Below are 14,417 nucleotides of genomic sequence, written 5' to 3'. Positions count from 1 at the left end.
TGTGCCATCCCTTCTGCCCAGTGCACCCCTCTCCAGGCATCACCACCAATCTCACCAACTTTACCCAGACCTTGGTCAAACAGCACCTCCCATGGAGGCCCTGTCTACATAAACTACCAGCCCCCAGTGCCCATCTCCCTGCTGGCTCTTCTTCCCCAGTACATGCTGCTTCCTGGCAGTTCAGGGTGCCACTTAGTTTTATTGTCTGTCTCTGCAAGGAGAATGTTGGCTGCACGGGAACAGTGGCTTTATGCTGGTCACTGCATCATCCCAGGGCCTGGCACAGCGTAGGTGCTGTTTGGATTGGCTGAGTGAGTGAGTGAATGAATGAATGAATGAATGAATGAGTCCATCAGGGCATCCACTGGGCCCTACAGAGGGGAGCTGGACGGGAGTTGTATTTCTGGAGAGGCAGTGGCCAGGTACAGTGTCCACCTTGGATGGGAGGGAGAATGGGGTGCTGCCATTTCCCATGGGGGGATAAGGGGCTGGGACAGACTTGGGAGGCAGGACATGAGACCTTGTGGCTGAGAGGCACCAGCAGGGAGGGGCCTCTCGGGAGCCTCAGGGTGCTGTGATCAGCTCTGCCCCCCTGTTTCAGGGGTAGAAACCAGAGCAGGCCAGCAGGCAAGGCTGCCACTCAACCGGTTTCCATGGGGAGAGCTGGACAGGTTGTCATATGTTTAGGTCCTTCCAGATTGGCTGGTGAATGGCTGTCAACCCCACCACCATGTCCTCTTCCCATGGCTCCCTGGGTCTCTCTGTGGCCCAGGTCCTAGGGAGTTAGTGCCTGGCCCAACAGGGGTCCTAGTCCCCACACTACTTCAGCCCCAGGGTCACTGCTACCAGTGAGACAGATACCAGCAGAAATGAGCTTAGAGACCTTGTCCCACTTTGGGAACCTCTGCAGTTCAGGAAGGCCAGGTCATGGGGGCAGTGGGGAGGGGATGCTCTCTGGGGAGCCCCCATTGACCACTCTGTCCCAATCTATAATTGTCCAGGGTGGGCAGCAAACTGTTGCCTTTAGGGACCAGATAAGCAACTTCCTGTGTGGAGCAGGTGCTCCCAGAAAATAGGAGACAGTCAGTGGGTGGCACACAAGAGACTGTACCACCTCCGTGACTGTCAGATTTGATTTTGTTACAACCCCCATGGCAGTGAAACAAAACCCACCTGTGGGCAGGGCTCAGCCATGCCTGCCCAGGACACCATGAACAGAGAGAACTACTGGCCCAAGGTCCCAGGGCCAGTTAGTGTCAGAGCCACAAGCAGTGCCCAGCCCAGTGGAGGACATTGTCCAGCACATTTGAGAATGTCAGGACACCTTTGCAATCTGGCATTCAGCATCACCAGTAGGGGGCAGTAGAGGGCAGCACATCAAGTATAGATCTGGCCTCAAATGCCGACTCTACCACTTTCTTCCAGCACTGACTCCCCAGGCATGGGTTTTAGCCAGCTGCGCCTCCATTTTCTTGGCTATGAATGGGGATAGTAATGGCTATTTCTACACACACAGAATCTTACCAGGCTCCTTCACTCGTGAGTGTTTAGTTCTAGGTTTGAGGAATGAATGAATGACTGAATAAGCAGAGCATGGACCCAGGTGCAACACAGTCATCTGTCATGCCAACCCTGTGAGTGAGAGCAGCCCAGTGACGGCCATTGCTTCTCTGTCTCCACAGTCTTTGAAGAGCCCGAGGACCCCAGTAACCGCTCCTTCTTCTCGGAAATCATCTCCTCCGTGTCTGACGTGAAGTTCAGCCACAGTGGCCGCTACATGCTCACTCGGGATTACCTGACAGTCAAGGTCTGGGACCTGAACATGGAGGCAAGACCCATAGAGACCTACCAGGTGGGCAGCACAGCAGGAGGCCTCCAATCCTGGGTCTTTTTTCCCTATGCTGAGATCCCCATGGAGGGGCCTTCCTAGCCAGGTGTGGCTTTCATATGCCCAATTTGTAGGTGAAGATACGGAGGCTGAAGAAATCCAGCAACTCATCCCCACACGTAGCTTGGCAGAGGGTCGGAGTGCTCAGTCCTGCCTCACAGGGAGCTTCGGATGTCCCCAAACAAGGCCCAGGGGCCCCAGTTCAAGGGAGGAGAGAGATGTGGGAACAGAGATGAGCATCAGGCTGGGCCCCAGTGGAGCGTGTAGATGACGGCTTCCGTCCTCACCCCCGGGAGCCTGTATCGGAGCTGTACCATTAAAGTGGGTTAAGCGTTGCCCTCCCAGGGTGCGTCTGTAAGTAGTGCACACAGAGGTGAACTTGGCACATGTTTCCTTTCCAGATCCTTAGCACAGGCCTATAAGCCCAGAGTATAGGTGAAGTCCGGGCCCTTCTTGGACAGTATTATTTATTATCTTGCTATTTTGATCCATGCAGATATGTTAGGGGGTAGACAACAAAACTCATGTGATGTTAAAATAAAATGTGGACTTGAAAGAGATGTGGGATGGCTTCAAAGCCGGTTCCAGTTAGGTGGGGAGATCAGGGAGGCTTCTTGGAGGAGGCGGCATTTGTGCCAGGCCTTGAAGGATGAGTAAGATCTGGCTGTGCAAACTGGGTGGGAAAACACCCCATCAGAAACCCCAGCCGGTTCCTCACGGTGTCACTCCTTACACACTGGGTGCCATGTGCTTGACATCTGTCACCTCCATTCCTTACTTCCCGGTGACAAGGAGCCGTCATCCCGTTTGGTGGAAAGGGAACCCAGGCACTAAGAGGTGGGGAGATGAGGGAGGTGTCTCTCGGCTGGGCAGTGACAGATTCAGAGCCCAGCCTCAGAGCCCTACGCTTTCCTTTCCTCCCTGCCAAGACCTGGCGGGGCGGCGTCCTGGGCGGCACAGGCCCCGCTGGGAATGGGTGCAGATGTCAGAGGGTGGGCTGCTCTGTTCTGACTCGGGCCCCAGAGGAACAGCGCACGCCCCTGGAAGCCACACGCCCACAAGTGCCGCTATGGGGACTGCCCCTTTGTCAGCCACGTGTGTATACTTGAGTACTTGCGACTGCCCCAGTTCCTCCCTCAGGCCCCCTCCTCACACTGCACACCCCAGGCAGTACTCAGCCCTCCTCTGTCCCTGTGGGAATGGCGGAGACCCCAGACTAGGAGAGGGACAGGATAAGCCCGGCTCAAGCCTGCAGGAGCCACTCTCTGGCTCCCTCTGGAGGCAGCTCAGGGAAATGAACATTTCCAACGCCCTCCGGCCCCTGATCCAGTCGCTTACATCCATCCCGGTGGTCAACGAAGGCCCTTGAACCCCTTAAACTATGTGGAATGTTTTCTACCAGCATTTTCAGGGGAAGGGGACACAACTTTCCGAAATTCTCATGAAGGACCCCACGAAGCAGGGGAATGACTGCTCTGAAGGGTGAGGCCCTAAGCTGGGCACTTGGCATCTGGCCCAGCTGACCTGTTGATGCTAAAATAATAGCAATAACTACATAAAAGCAGCACAACAACCAACATTTTTTGGTGGCTTATGATGTGCTAGAAATTGTGTGTAGCAGGACTGCGTTCAGCTGGTATGCAGTGCTTAACAAATCGTGGCTGTTTTTCTCCCACCACAGGGAGTCTGGAGAGGGCAGTTCAGGAAGGTGGGGGTGCTCCATGACCCCAGCAGCACCACAGTGGTTCCTTCTGTGATCCAGTCTGCCATCATTTGGGCGTTGGTTTTCCACTTCATATGTGGTACCTCATGGTGGCAAAGTGGCTGCCACACCTCCAAGCACTTTGCCTACATTCCAGGCAGGAAATAGGAAATGTGCTTTATCTCACCCCTGGGGTCTATTGCGTGTTTCATTGTGATTGTGAAATCTTCCCCAGAATGCTTCTCAGAAGACTTCTTACACCTCATTGTCTAGAATGGGTCCCCAGCAGCCACCACAGTGGCTGGGGAAATTAATAGTTTGACAGCCTCTGTGGTTGAAGAAGGAAGGGGTGAAGGGGCTGGGGACAGGTGTTGAATGAGCCACACTGAGGTAAGTCCATAGTAGACTTTGCCTCATCTAAGCCTCCCAGCTGTCCTGGGAGCTAGGGCCGGTGTTCTCTCCATCCCGTTTTATTGGAAGACAATTGAGTTAAATGGTGAATCTGTGACACAGCCAGCAAGCAGCGGACCTCAGATTGACATTCACTGTCTTTCTCCAGAGCTCTTCCTCGCCCTGCCACTAGAGGGCAGGAGAGGCTTAGTGCACGGGAGAGAGAACAGCGTGCGTATTTGGAAGCATGCATCACTAAGGCTGCTGGGACTGAGTAAGGGAGACACACAAAAATGCAGCCCCGGGATGGGACATGAACACTAAAACCTGCTGCCATTCATCCCCCTTGATTTTAGTTGTTACACATACTGAGCCAGTACCCTGTGCCCAACACAGTGCTCAACCCTGGGCCCAGAGAGAAGGAAGAACCTCGGCCTCACCCTCAAGGGTCTCAGACAGACAGGAACACAGTGACCCTCAGCCTGGTGGGGCTGCAGCCCAGGGGCCCAAGGGGAAGACTAGGGTCACCCGGAAGACACGGGGAGTGGGGAGGGATGAGCATGGCCCCAGGCGGGAGTACAGTAGCCTTGTCTAACCATCCTGTCTGCAGTGAATAGCAGGCCCCTCCTCCCAATCCTGCTTCCCCTAATGCCACTCTGTTTTCCTGTGTGGCCCTTACACCATGTTAGTCAGATGGTTCAGAGAAACAGAAGCAACAGGATGGGGAGAGAGACTGAGAAAGAGAGGGAGATGTGAAGGAATCGGCTCACGTGGCATGTTCTAAATCTGCAGAGCAGGCCGGCAGGCTGGCGACTCAGGGGAGTGACCGTGCGAGCCCACAGGCGTCTGTTGGTGGAATCCGCCGGTCCTCAGGGAGGTCTGTCTTTGTTCTATCGGGGTCTTCGACTGATTGGACGAGACCCCCCACATGACGGAGGGCAGCCTGTTACTCAGTCTATCAGCTTAAATGTTAACCTCCCCTACAAAATGTCTTCACAGAAACACCAAGGATCTGGGTACCATGGCCCTGCCAAGCTGACACACGAAATTGATGTTCACACCACCCTTCACGTTTTCTGTGTTCATTGGTTGTTAATTTCAACTTCTGGGAGTTGAAACCAGGCTCCATGGCACCCAGTTACCTGCCCTTCCCCACCCAGAGGACAGAGCCCATGCCCTGTTGTCCTGGCAGCTCCAGCCCCAGCCCCAGCACTCATGAGACCCTCCGGGTACAGGGCTTGTAGGACTGGCTGCAGTCAGGTGGATGCGGGTCATGGGATGTCACCATCTCTCCTGGGGGGTCCGGGAATCCTGGGGAAGGGCCCTGGTCAGCCTCTTAGAGGCTGTGTGACCCTGTGAGCCTCAGTGCCTCGTGCTGTGGACGGAGGAGAAAGCTGTGTGGGCTCCCTCCCTCTTCCCCTTTCTTGATGGCCGCCACCCTGTGTTCTTGGTAATCATTACCCTCAAAAGCCTGCCCTGCACTTAATCCCAGAACTACTGTGGGGTTCGCCCTCTTATCACTTTAAGTTTGAAGAAACTGAGGCTCAGAGAGGTGAAGTACTTGTCCAAGATCACGCAGCTGGGAGGGCAGAGCCAGGATCTGGCCCCCAGGCAGTCCTGGCCCCTGTGCTGCGGGCGTTTTGTTTGTCACAGTGGACTCTGCTCCTGGGTGCTGCTCCCGTCTCTGGCCACAGCTCGGAGGTCAGCCATGTGCCTGGTCGTGGGCCCCCCGATAAGATGAGCAGGGCTGTATTGGGCTGTGTCAGGGCATTCAGACCCGTGCTGAGATGAGCAGGGCTGTGTCGGGCCGTGTCAGGGCGTGCAAACCCTTGCTGCTCTTTGAGACCCTTCTTGTGGAGGGGCCAGGATGGTCGGGGCACCCCGTCCACTCACCTCATCCCTTCTTCCACCAGGTCCACGACTACCTTCGGAGCAAGCTCTGTTCCCTGTACGAGAATGACTGCATTTTCGACAAGTTTGAATGTGCCTGGAATGGGAGCGACAGGTAAGCCCTGACCTCCGCCCGCACCTCACCTCACCGTGGGGAGGGTTTCTTCCCTGCAGGGGCCTGGGCTAGGATCCCGGTGACCCGCAGCTACTCAGCCTCGATGGGTCAGGTGTCCGGGTGGAGCCCATGCTTTCCAGAGCAGGTCCAACTCTCAGCGCTCAGATTCAAGGGGCAGGACATGAAACTTTCTTCATCTTCTGTCACTGAACCTCACAGCCACATTGGCGCCTGCCCTGTAGGCAGTAGTGGGAACATATTTAGTTAATTCAGGGGCCCCAGTGGTGTGCTCCCCCCTCCCAGCTTGTCAGGGGCGAGGGCTGTAGCCCAACACCTGGTCACCATCATCTATCCACACCTGCATGCCCTGAGACAGCCCTGCGCCCCTATAGCTTTGACCATCAGCCTACTCACCCCTCTTCCCATCACCACTGCTGTCTCCCTCTCTTCCTGGTGACACCCCACTCAGGCCCGCTGAGGCTCGGGGGCACCTCGGAGCTCCTGCACCCTCCAGGGCTGGTCATAACCCACAGGTCCAGCTGTCTCTCAAACTCACCTCCTTGGAAAGTGGCCCCCCAGTGCCAGAAGTGAGTTCCTGTGTCTCCCTAGCCTGGGCTCAGCCCAGGGTGGGTATGGACAAGGGGACCGTGGCAGAGGCCCCCTTACCTCTACCTGTGATTCCTTATCTCTGTAAGTAAGGAATCTGGGATTCTTCCTCCATTCTGGAGGTGGGAAAATCCCTCCTCTGCCCTCCCAAATCACATCAGCTTAGTGCTCGGGGTCCTGCCGGGTGTAAGATTCTGAAATAGACAAGCCTGTTCTCCATCTGTGAGTTTCAAGCTCAGAAGCTGAGAGGTGGCCTCTCAGTGTCTCCTACAGCTGCTTCCTCAAGGACCGGATACCTCCTTGTCCAGCTGCCCAGATCCGGAAGTGGGTCTCCAGGTGACAGACAGTGCGGAGATAAAGACCACACTGGCTGCTAGATCAGAATACCACCCGTCAGGAGCCCATGTACTGTCACCTCCTCCCCACAGTCCTGTCCAGTGTGGTAGGCAAGGAGGGCGGAGTAAGAGCCAGCAGCCCTGACTCGGGCGTCACCTGGTAGGGGGGTGTCCACCCTGTGGATGGCATCAGTCACATGACAGGTCTGGGCTCTGCCGGACCTCTGAGGGTGGCCAGCACTGTGGTGGTCATGTGAGATGACTATGCTATGACCCTCTGGCTCTGGGCACAGGACTGGGACCATCAGGGTTGGTGTGTGGGATAAGAGGAGGGGTTGGACATGGCAGGGACAGGACCAGGAGGGAGCCCCCTGGAAGCAGGGCTGGATCCAAGCAGGGGGCCAAGCCATTGTGTCCAGGGAAGGCGGTTCGTGAGAGCTGCCAACATCCTGGAGCTCCCCCAGACCGCGGGGGTCTTTGAGGAGAGCCTGAGCTCAGGCGAGGGGCCAGCATGGTGATCACAGGGAGCCACTAAAGGATACTTAGAAAACCAGGATGGAGGCCTGGCCTGGGGCTGGGCTGGCACAGCTGGGTCAGCAGGACACAGGACCTTCTCTCTAAGGCCCTGCCCCCAGATAGATCCCAGACACCCCCAGCAGACAGGGCTCCTCCCATGCTCCTGAGCTGCAGGCCCTGACACATTAGGGGTTCCCTAGTGCAGGGGGCCCCAAGAGGGTCTGTTCAAATCGGAGGAGAGGAACCTGCAGCTGTTGTGCGTTTTGGGGGATAGGTCCCCGCTGGTTGCAACCCACAGCCCGTCCTTCCTTCAAGCTGCCACCAGGGGGCACCCGAGGCCGGGTGACGCCTGCTCCCAGGACTGGAGAAGCCGCCAAACTCCTCCAAGCTGACAGTGGCGTCCAGGCCTGGGCTCTCCTGTCCTGCCTCCCACCCGCAACTTCCTGCGTGCACTTTACACACCAGCCACACCCTGTCCTAGTGATCCCCCACGTGCCTCCCTGTCTGTCCTTGTTTACCTCCCACAATGGGTGGCGTGCCCTGGGGGGCTACTCTGACTCAACCTGTTCTGAGCCCTTCACTGGGACGGCAGGTGCGTCCAGTGGCTGTGGATGTTTCTAGAAGGCATAGAGGTGTGCCACCTCCCACTTCACTTTGAGCACTGTTCTGAGAACAACATGCCCCATGGTCAGGAGTCCAAGATAAACAGATCCTGGGTCCTGCCTTCCAGGGGCTCAGAGGCTCAGGAGAGAAGCAAGGATTCCCCCTGCTCCCCGCATCCTTGCAGACCAAAGCAAACTCGAATCCTCGCGGGCTCCCAGTTGCTGCCCTCGTATTCCTGTTGACCCCCTCTGACCATTGGCCCGGCCCACAGGCCGCCGCGGCTGCCACATGGTGGCTGCCCGATGGACCTTGCAGTGGGGCTTCCCAGTGCCGGCAGAACGCGGATGGGCAGCGCGCTGTGGAGAGGCAGCAGCCCTCCTGCTGGACTCCCTCAGTTTCTGGTCCACATTCTACCCCTCTCCACCGTGTGCTTGAGGAAGCCCCTGGGCCTCTCTAAGTCAGCTCACCTGGAAAGTGACTCTAGGAAACTGTGACCTCCGTGGCCGTTTTGGGGATGAGACCATGTGTGATGCCTTCAGCAAGATCCCAGTTCGTATGGGCAGGGGTCCCAGTGATCCTGCGTGGACTGTCCTGTTGGCAGGCCTGCCCTTCCCCTGGTTACCCACTTGGAGGAATCCCGCAGACCCTCCCACACCCAGCTCCAACGTCCCCTCCTCCATGAAGCTCTCCTTATCTGTCCTGCCTGGTGGGAGGGATTTGTGCCAGCTGAGCATGCTCAGGTGCAGGAGTCAGACACACCTACACTTGCTCCGAGAAATCCCAGGGCAAGGCTTCCCCAGGGGCTCATGCTGTATCCGTAGGGCCATTTTCTTCTCTCTGTGCTTCCCCATCTCTGCTTCTCCCTGCTTCTCCTTACACACTAGCCTCGTCCTCTCCCTCTTCGGAGATGACTCCCAAATCATTCCCCTTTCCATTATCCTCAGCCAGCAAACCCCTCCCAGGGACTGTGTAAAACTCTCATGGTAGGATCTGATTGGCTTTGTGTGGGTCACATGCCCACTTTTTGAACCTCTGGCCAGGGGCGGGGAGAGCACTGTGATTGACAGCTCACAGGGATAGGGAGTGCAGTGCCGCCATCTTAGCTCACTGCAACCTCCGCCTTCCCAGGTAAAGCAATTCTCCTGCCTCAGCCTCCCAAGCAGCTGGGATTACAAGCCCTGGCGGGGGCGGGGTGGGCAGGCGCCTTTCTTTCCCCAAAGGAAAGAGGAGGGGAGCACTAGGGCTAAAAGCAGCCGGCGTTTTGATCCCACATGCAGATGAGGCTAGGAGAGGTGAAGCAGCTCACCTGCCCTTTTCCCTGTTAAGGGAATCTTCTGGAATTTAAGAAACCTGCATGAATGTGAGGAATGGCTCTCACGGTGCTGGGGCTTGGTGCTGTAGGATGAGAGGGGGCCCCCTCCCTCTCCCCCAGAGCACGTGTCAGCTGAATTCCACACCCGAACAGAGGGAGGATCAGGAACTGTGTGGGTTGCAAATAACTTTGATTATGTCGCTTTCCTTCCGCTAAATGGATCAGAAGAGCCAGCGTTGTGTGAAATCACCCAGGTTCATTTTATGAACTGTTCCCTGAAGAACAAAGGGGGCTGCCTCCCCCATGTGCCAGCGCGGGGAGTGTGGCCTCCCCCAGTCAGCCTGTGGTGCCTGGGCAGGGCCTTCTGTGGGACTCGTTCACCCAGCCCCACTCTCATGCTGCTTCCCTTGTCCCAGGCTCTGAGTCACATATAAAGCAGGTGTGGCTTCGGTCACATGGACGATTAGGATCGAGAAGTACCTGGTAAATAACAAGAGGCAAAGTGCCCCAAGCCCAGCACTGTGCGGGCTGTTCAGCCTGCGTCCCCTGATTCGCACTTACCAGGGGCTGCGTTCCCTTGTTGACCCTAATATTTATAGAAAACTAAGATAGGGTGCATGTCAGGGTAGGGCAGAGCTGGGACCCAGACCCAGGGGGACTGGCCAGAGCCCAAGCCCCTGACCACAGTGCCTGAGCTCACGTGTGAGCTTTTGTCCTCTGTGCATAACCCGTGGAGACCCAGGGATCCCCCTGGTTCTGTCTCAGAGCAGTGTTAACCTCAGGAAGCCCAACTCGGCTTCCAAAAGGAAATAGGATTTCCTCCCTGAAGAGCCTTCAGCAGGACAACTTCTTTATCTCGTGGCTGCTTTTCGGAATGTCCTCTTCCTCCCCACTTACCTTGCACCCCACAGCTGCTCCAGGGCCCTGCAGAGGCCAAACCCCAAAACCCTTCCTCTGGGCGCAGGCCACAGAGCTGTGCTTTCTCTGCTGCCTCTTACTATGTCGATGAACTTATCCTTCCTCCCGCCAGCAGGATCCCCTCCTTAGGAGCAGGGAGAGCAAGGAAATGGTGTGGAATTCTCTTTAGCAGGATGGCGAGGGCGGTGAGCCTCTGCACATCAGCACTGCTCGCCCCGTCCCTCATGGCGATGCATATTCCTTTATTCACCCGACTCCTCGGGACAGGCGGGCCCCTGGAGGGAAGCAGGGCCTGGTGGTTCTCTGTCCCAGCTGCTTCGGTGGCTGCCTCCTGCTGTGGTCGCACAGTCCCTTTGGAAGGCCAGGGCTTTCTCTCCTGGACTAACAGAAATTACAGGAGGGCATTGTCTTTTCTTTTCTTTCCTTCTTTCTTCTTCTTTTTTTTTTTTTTTTTTTCCGAGACGGAGTTTTGCTCTTATTGCCCAGGCTGGAGTGCAGTGGTGCAATCTCGGCTCACTACAACCTCGCCTCCTGGATTCAAGCAGCTCTCCTGCCTCAGCCTCCCGAGTAGCTGGGATTACAGGTGCCCACTACCATGCCCAGTTTATTTTTGTATTTTTAGTAGAGACGGGGTTTCATCATGTTGGCCAGGCTGGTCTCAAACTCCTCACCTCAGGTGATCCACCCGCCTCGGACTCCCAAAGTGCTGGGATTACAGATGTGAGTCCCCGCGCCCGGCCAGCAGGGTATTTTCATGATGATTGGGGCAGAGCATAAAAATGATCTTAGCTCCTGGCCCCAGAGTCTACGTGTTGGTGGCAGCTGACATGTGAGGGGATATAAGAGACCCCAAGAGACAGGGGAATAGAGGCAGGTGTGGGTTCCCTTTCCAGGGAGTGATGGCTCTGTAGGCTCTGGGCTTGCTTTCTTTTTTGTCTGTCTGTTGTTTTGAGACAGAGTTTTACTCTGTCACCCAGGCTAGACTGCAGCGGTACAATCACAGCTCACTGCAGCCTCTGCCTCCCCAGGCTCAGGTGATCCTCCTGCCTCAGCCTCCCGAATAGCTGGGACTATGGTCATTTAAAATTTTTTTTTGTAGAGGTGGAGTCTCGCTATGTTGTCCAGGCTGGTCCTGAACTCCTAGGCTGACGCGATCCTCCCGCTGGGGCCTTCCAAAGTCCTGGGGTTATAGGCATGAGTCCCCACACCTGGGCTTATTTCTTGAGAAGAGGCTCGTGCTCCTCCTCGCCTGACGCCTCTCCTTCTCCCACCAGCGTCATCATGACCGGGGCCTACAACAACTTCTTCCGCATGTTCGATCGGAATACCAAGCGGGACGTGACCCTGGAGGCCTCGAGGGAAAGCAGCAAGCCTCGGGCTGTGCTCAAGCCGCGGCGTGTGTGCGTGGGGGGCAAGCGCCGGCGTGATGACATCAGTGTGGACAGCTTGGACTTCACCAAGAAGATCCTGCACACGGCCTGGCACCCGGCTGAGAACATCATCGCCATTGCTGCCACCAACAACCTGTACATCTTCCAGGACAAGGTGAACTCTGACATGCACTAGGTACGTGCAGATCCCGGCCCCCACCACCCAGCCTTGCGCAAGTTATCCCCGACATGATCTTCACGACCACAACGCAAGGAGGGGAAGGAAGTCACAGCGCCAACGAGGACAGCCGCAGAGGTGGCAGTGTGTGGACACAGGAAGCCTGGGCCCCCATCCCTGCCCCAGCTTCCCTAGGCCAGAATTGTGTTTGGCAGTAATTGTCTGTTTAAAAAAATAAAAAGGAAAGGAAGCGTTCACCGCCACAAATCATAAAATGGACATGACTGTGGAGTCTTACAGTTCAGGGTTCTTTCATTCACGTCCCTTCACCGTCTCGGTCTGCGGTCTTTACCACATCGATAGGACTTTTTATGCGTCCGGGTTAATTTTTCACTCCAGTGCGTCCTGCTGCAGGGGCCGGAGCTGATGGGAGCTGCTTCCCCCCCATGCCTCACCGGTCCCAGATCAGGGCTCCAGGGACAGATGATGAATCTCAAATGAGCCAGCCAGGGGGTCTTTTGGTTATAAATGGAGCAGTTGGCCCTGTCTCAGAGCTGATGATCGCACCTTTGTATTTCAGAGGGTGAATTCATGCTGAGAATTTGCAGATGCAAGCTTCTTTCCTAGGTTTTCTGAACGTCTTGAAACATCCCAGGTCCCAGATCTGGTGCAGTTTCCCGAGAGGAGCGGGGTGGGGTTTGTCTTCTGCGTGCCTGTGTCCTCATCTGATTCACCTGCCGTTTGCTGAGCCTCTCCTGTGTGCTGGGCATGGTGCTCAGCCCTAGAGGCTGTTGACTTACCCCCTGCAGCCCTCCCTGCAGCCGCTTTCCCCTCGCCCTTCAGCATTCACTGGGCACCTTCCTGGAGCGGACACTGGCTCCCATTCACGATTTTTTGGAATCTTCCTCCTGACTGCGAGGTGGGTGTTCATTCATTTCCATCATAAGCACCAACTTCTCGAAGCGTGCCAGGCTCTGGGCTGGATGCTGGGGATAAGAGGAAGCCTTAGGATCCCCTCTGTCCACGAGAAGAAACTGAGGCTCTGAGCAGATGCACAGGTCACCCATGGCAGGCGCCCGCCAAGCAGTGGTGTCAGGAGCCCGTCCGGGTCTTCACACAAGGTTCTCTCCAGTCCATCTCGTGGGTGGCTCATGTTTAAGTGACACTCGAATGGAAGGTTTGGAAAGGAATGCCTCTCTGTCTTGGAAAATAGGACATGGCAGACTTGGCTACGACAAGGGTCCAGGAGAACTGAAACGCAGGATGGAAGATGGAGAAGACCCCCCCGGAGCTCCTTGCTCTGCTTGGTGGCTTCAGGAGTACGGCCCCCCCCGGGACTCCACTTCACCCTGGGCTTGCACCCTCCTTGAGCCAATGCACTGAACTGCCTCTGAAAGGAAATTGCATGTTCTGACCATTTTAGGATACCTTTACTTTAAGGACCACACAGTCCCAGAGGACGTGTCCCTCGGGAACTCTGCCCCTCTGACAATGAGGGCGACAGAGAAGGTGGTGTTTCCATGGTAGATGCTCCTGTTCTGATGATACCACACCTGCCCACCCCTCTGAGTCGTCTTTGCTCATGGACTCACAGCAGAACCACGCAGTTTGGCATTTTGATTCAGAAAGCGAGGAGCAGAGACCCAGCCAAATCCAACCATTTTGTTTTGTTTTGTTTTTTACAAGATGTAACATAACCCAGGAAATAGACCCAGCTGAGGTTATTCTCAGTGGATTACAGTATACTTTTGTGTGTGTAAAAGCACAAAGTGCATGTGTACTCACTTCTGGCCATATAACATTTACACAGGGAAATGGATCATTGGTTTTTTTTTTTTTAATCAACGTGAATGAAGAATGTTTGTTTATATATCACTATAAAATCCAGTTGACCTGGACAGTATTATATGTACATATCTATTCTAATTAAATTTAACAATCAAAAGATTGGATTACTTTTTCCCCCTTGTAAAGAGGTTTGAGAATGTGGTTAATTGTATAGATAGCGTGTTGAAGCCAAAACCCAGCTCTGAGGGCCTTACCAATTACTTGGATATTTGCTACGATCCATCTCCCTTTGTGAGTCAAATGTTAAGAGAGGAAACTTGTATTTGCAGCTAGAGGTTACTGTCACATCATAGATTTAACATTTACCATCTTCAAAGTACGAATCTTACATGTTCTTCAAAAGGAAGTCTTAGTACGGTTCCTAGTTCCTTACTTCTGTTTTAAACTTTGGGTACCAAACCAAAAAGGAGAAAAAAGAAAGGAAAAAAGATCTTCTTTGAGGAAAAGTATGTCTTTGGATCCCTGGAAAATAATGATGTCCAAAGCAAATTGTGAAGATAAAATGTGTGTGAAGAAAAGGTGTCAGTGGGAGGGATAAAACCAGAAATGGCGGAAGGACCAGCATAATAGTCACAGACTTGCATCCCTGCTCTGCTTACATCTTCTGGTCTTCTCGAATGTACGGGCGTTCACATGGTCGTTGTGAAGTTGTTGGGTTTTTTAAATTTAGCTCTTCTCTGAGGACGAAGCTCTTGGTGATGGGGGTGGTGATGGTGGTGGTTGTGGTGGTGGTGGTGGTGGTGGTG

The 14,417-nt window shown here is 55.0% G+C and overlaps 1 protein-coding gene across 3 annotated transcripts in view; it reads left to right on the top strand.

Moving 5' to 3' along the window:
• PPP2R2C (protein phosphatase 2, regulatory subunit B, gamma) overlaps positions 1-13,767 on the top strand; it is a 287,323-nt gene extending 273,556 nt beyond the window's left edge. For all 3 annotated transcript variants that reach the window (XM_012002141.1, XM_012002143.1, XM_012002140.1), the window contains 3 exons: positions 1,683-1,852; positions 5,894-5,985; positions 11,550-13,767. In XM_012002141.1, the coding sequence (XP_011857531.1) occupies positions 1,683-1,852; positions 5,894-5,985; positions 11,550-11,841 (554 nt within the window). In that variant the 3' untranslated portion in view covers positions 11,842-13,767. The remainder of the gene's footprint in view (positions 1-1,682; positions 1,853-5,893; positions 5,986-11,549) is intronic.
• Positions 13,768-14,417: the final 650 nt, after the last annotated feature.

This window comes from Mandrillus leucophaeus, unplaced genomic scaffold (assembly GCF_000951045.1).
Source record: "Mandrillus leucophaeus isolate KB7577 unplaced genomic scaffold, Mleu.le_1.0 Scaffold68, whole genome shotgun sequence".
NCBI classification, from domain to species: Eukaryota; Metazoa; Chordata; class Mammalia; order Primates; family Cercopithecidae; genus Mandrillus; species Mandrillus leucophaeus.
Note: the sequence above shows the minus strand (reverse complement) of the source record. Positions and strands in the feature narration are given on the sequence as shown.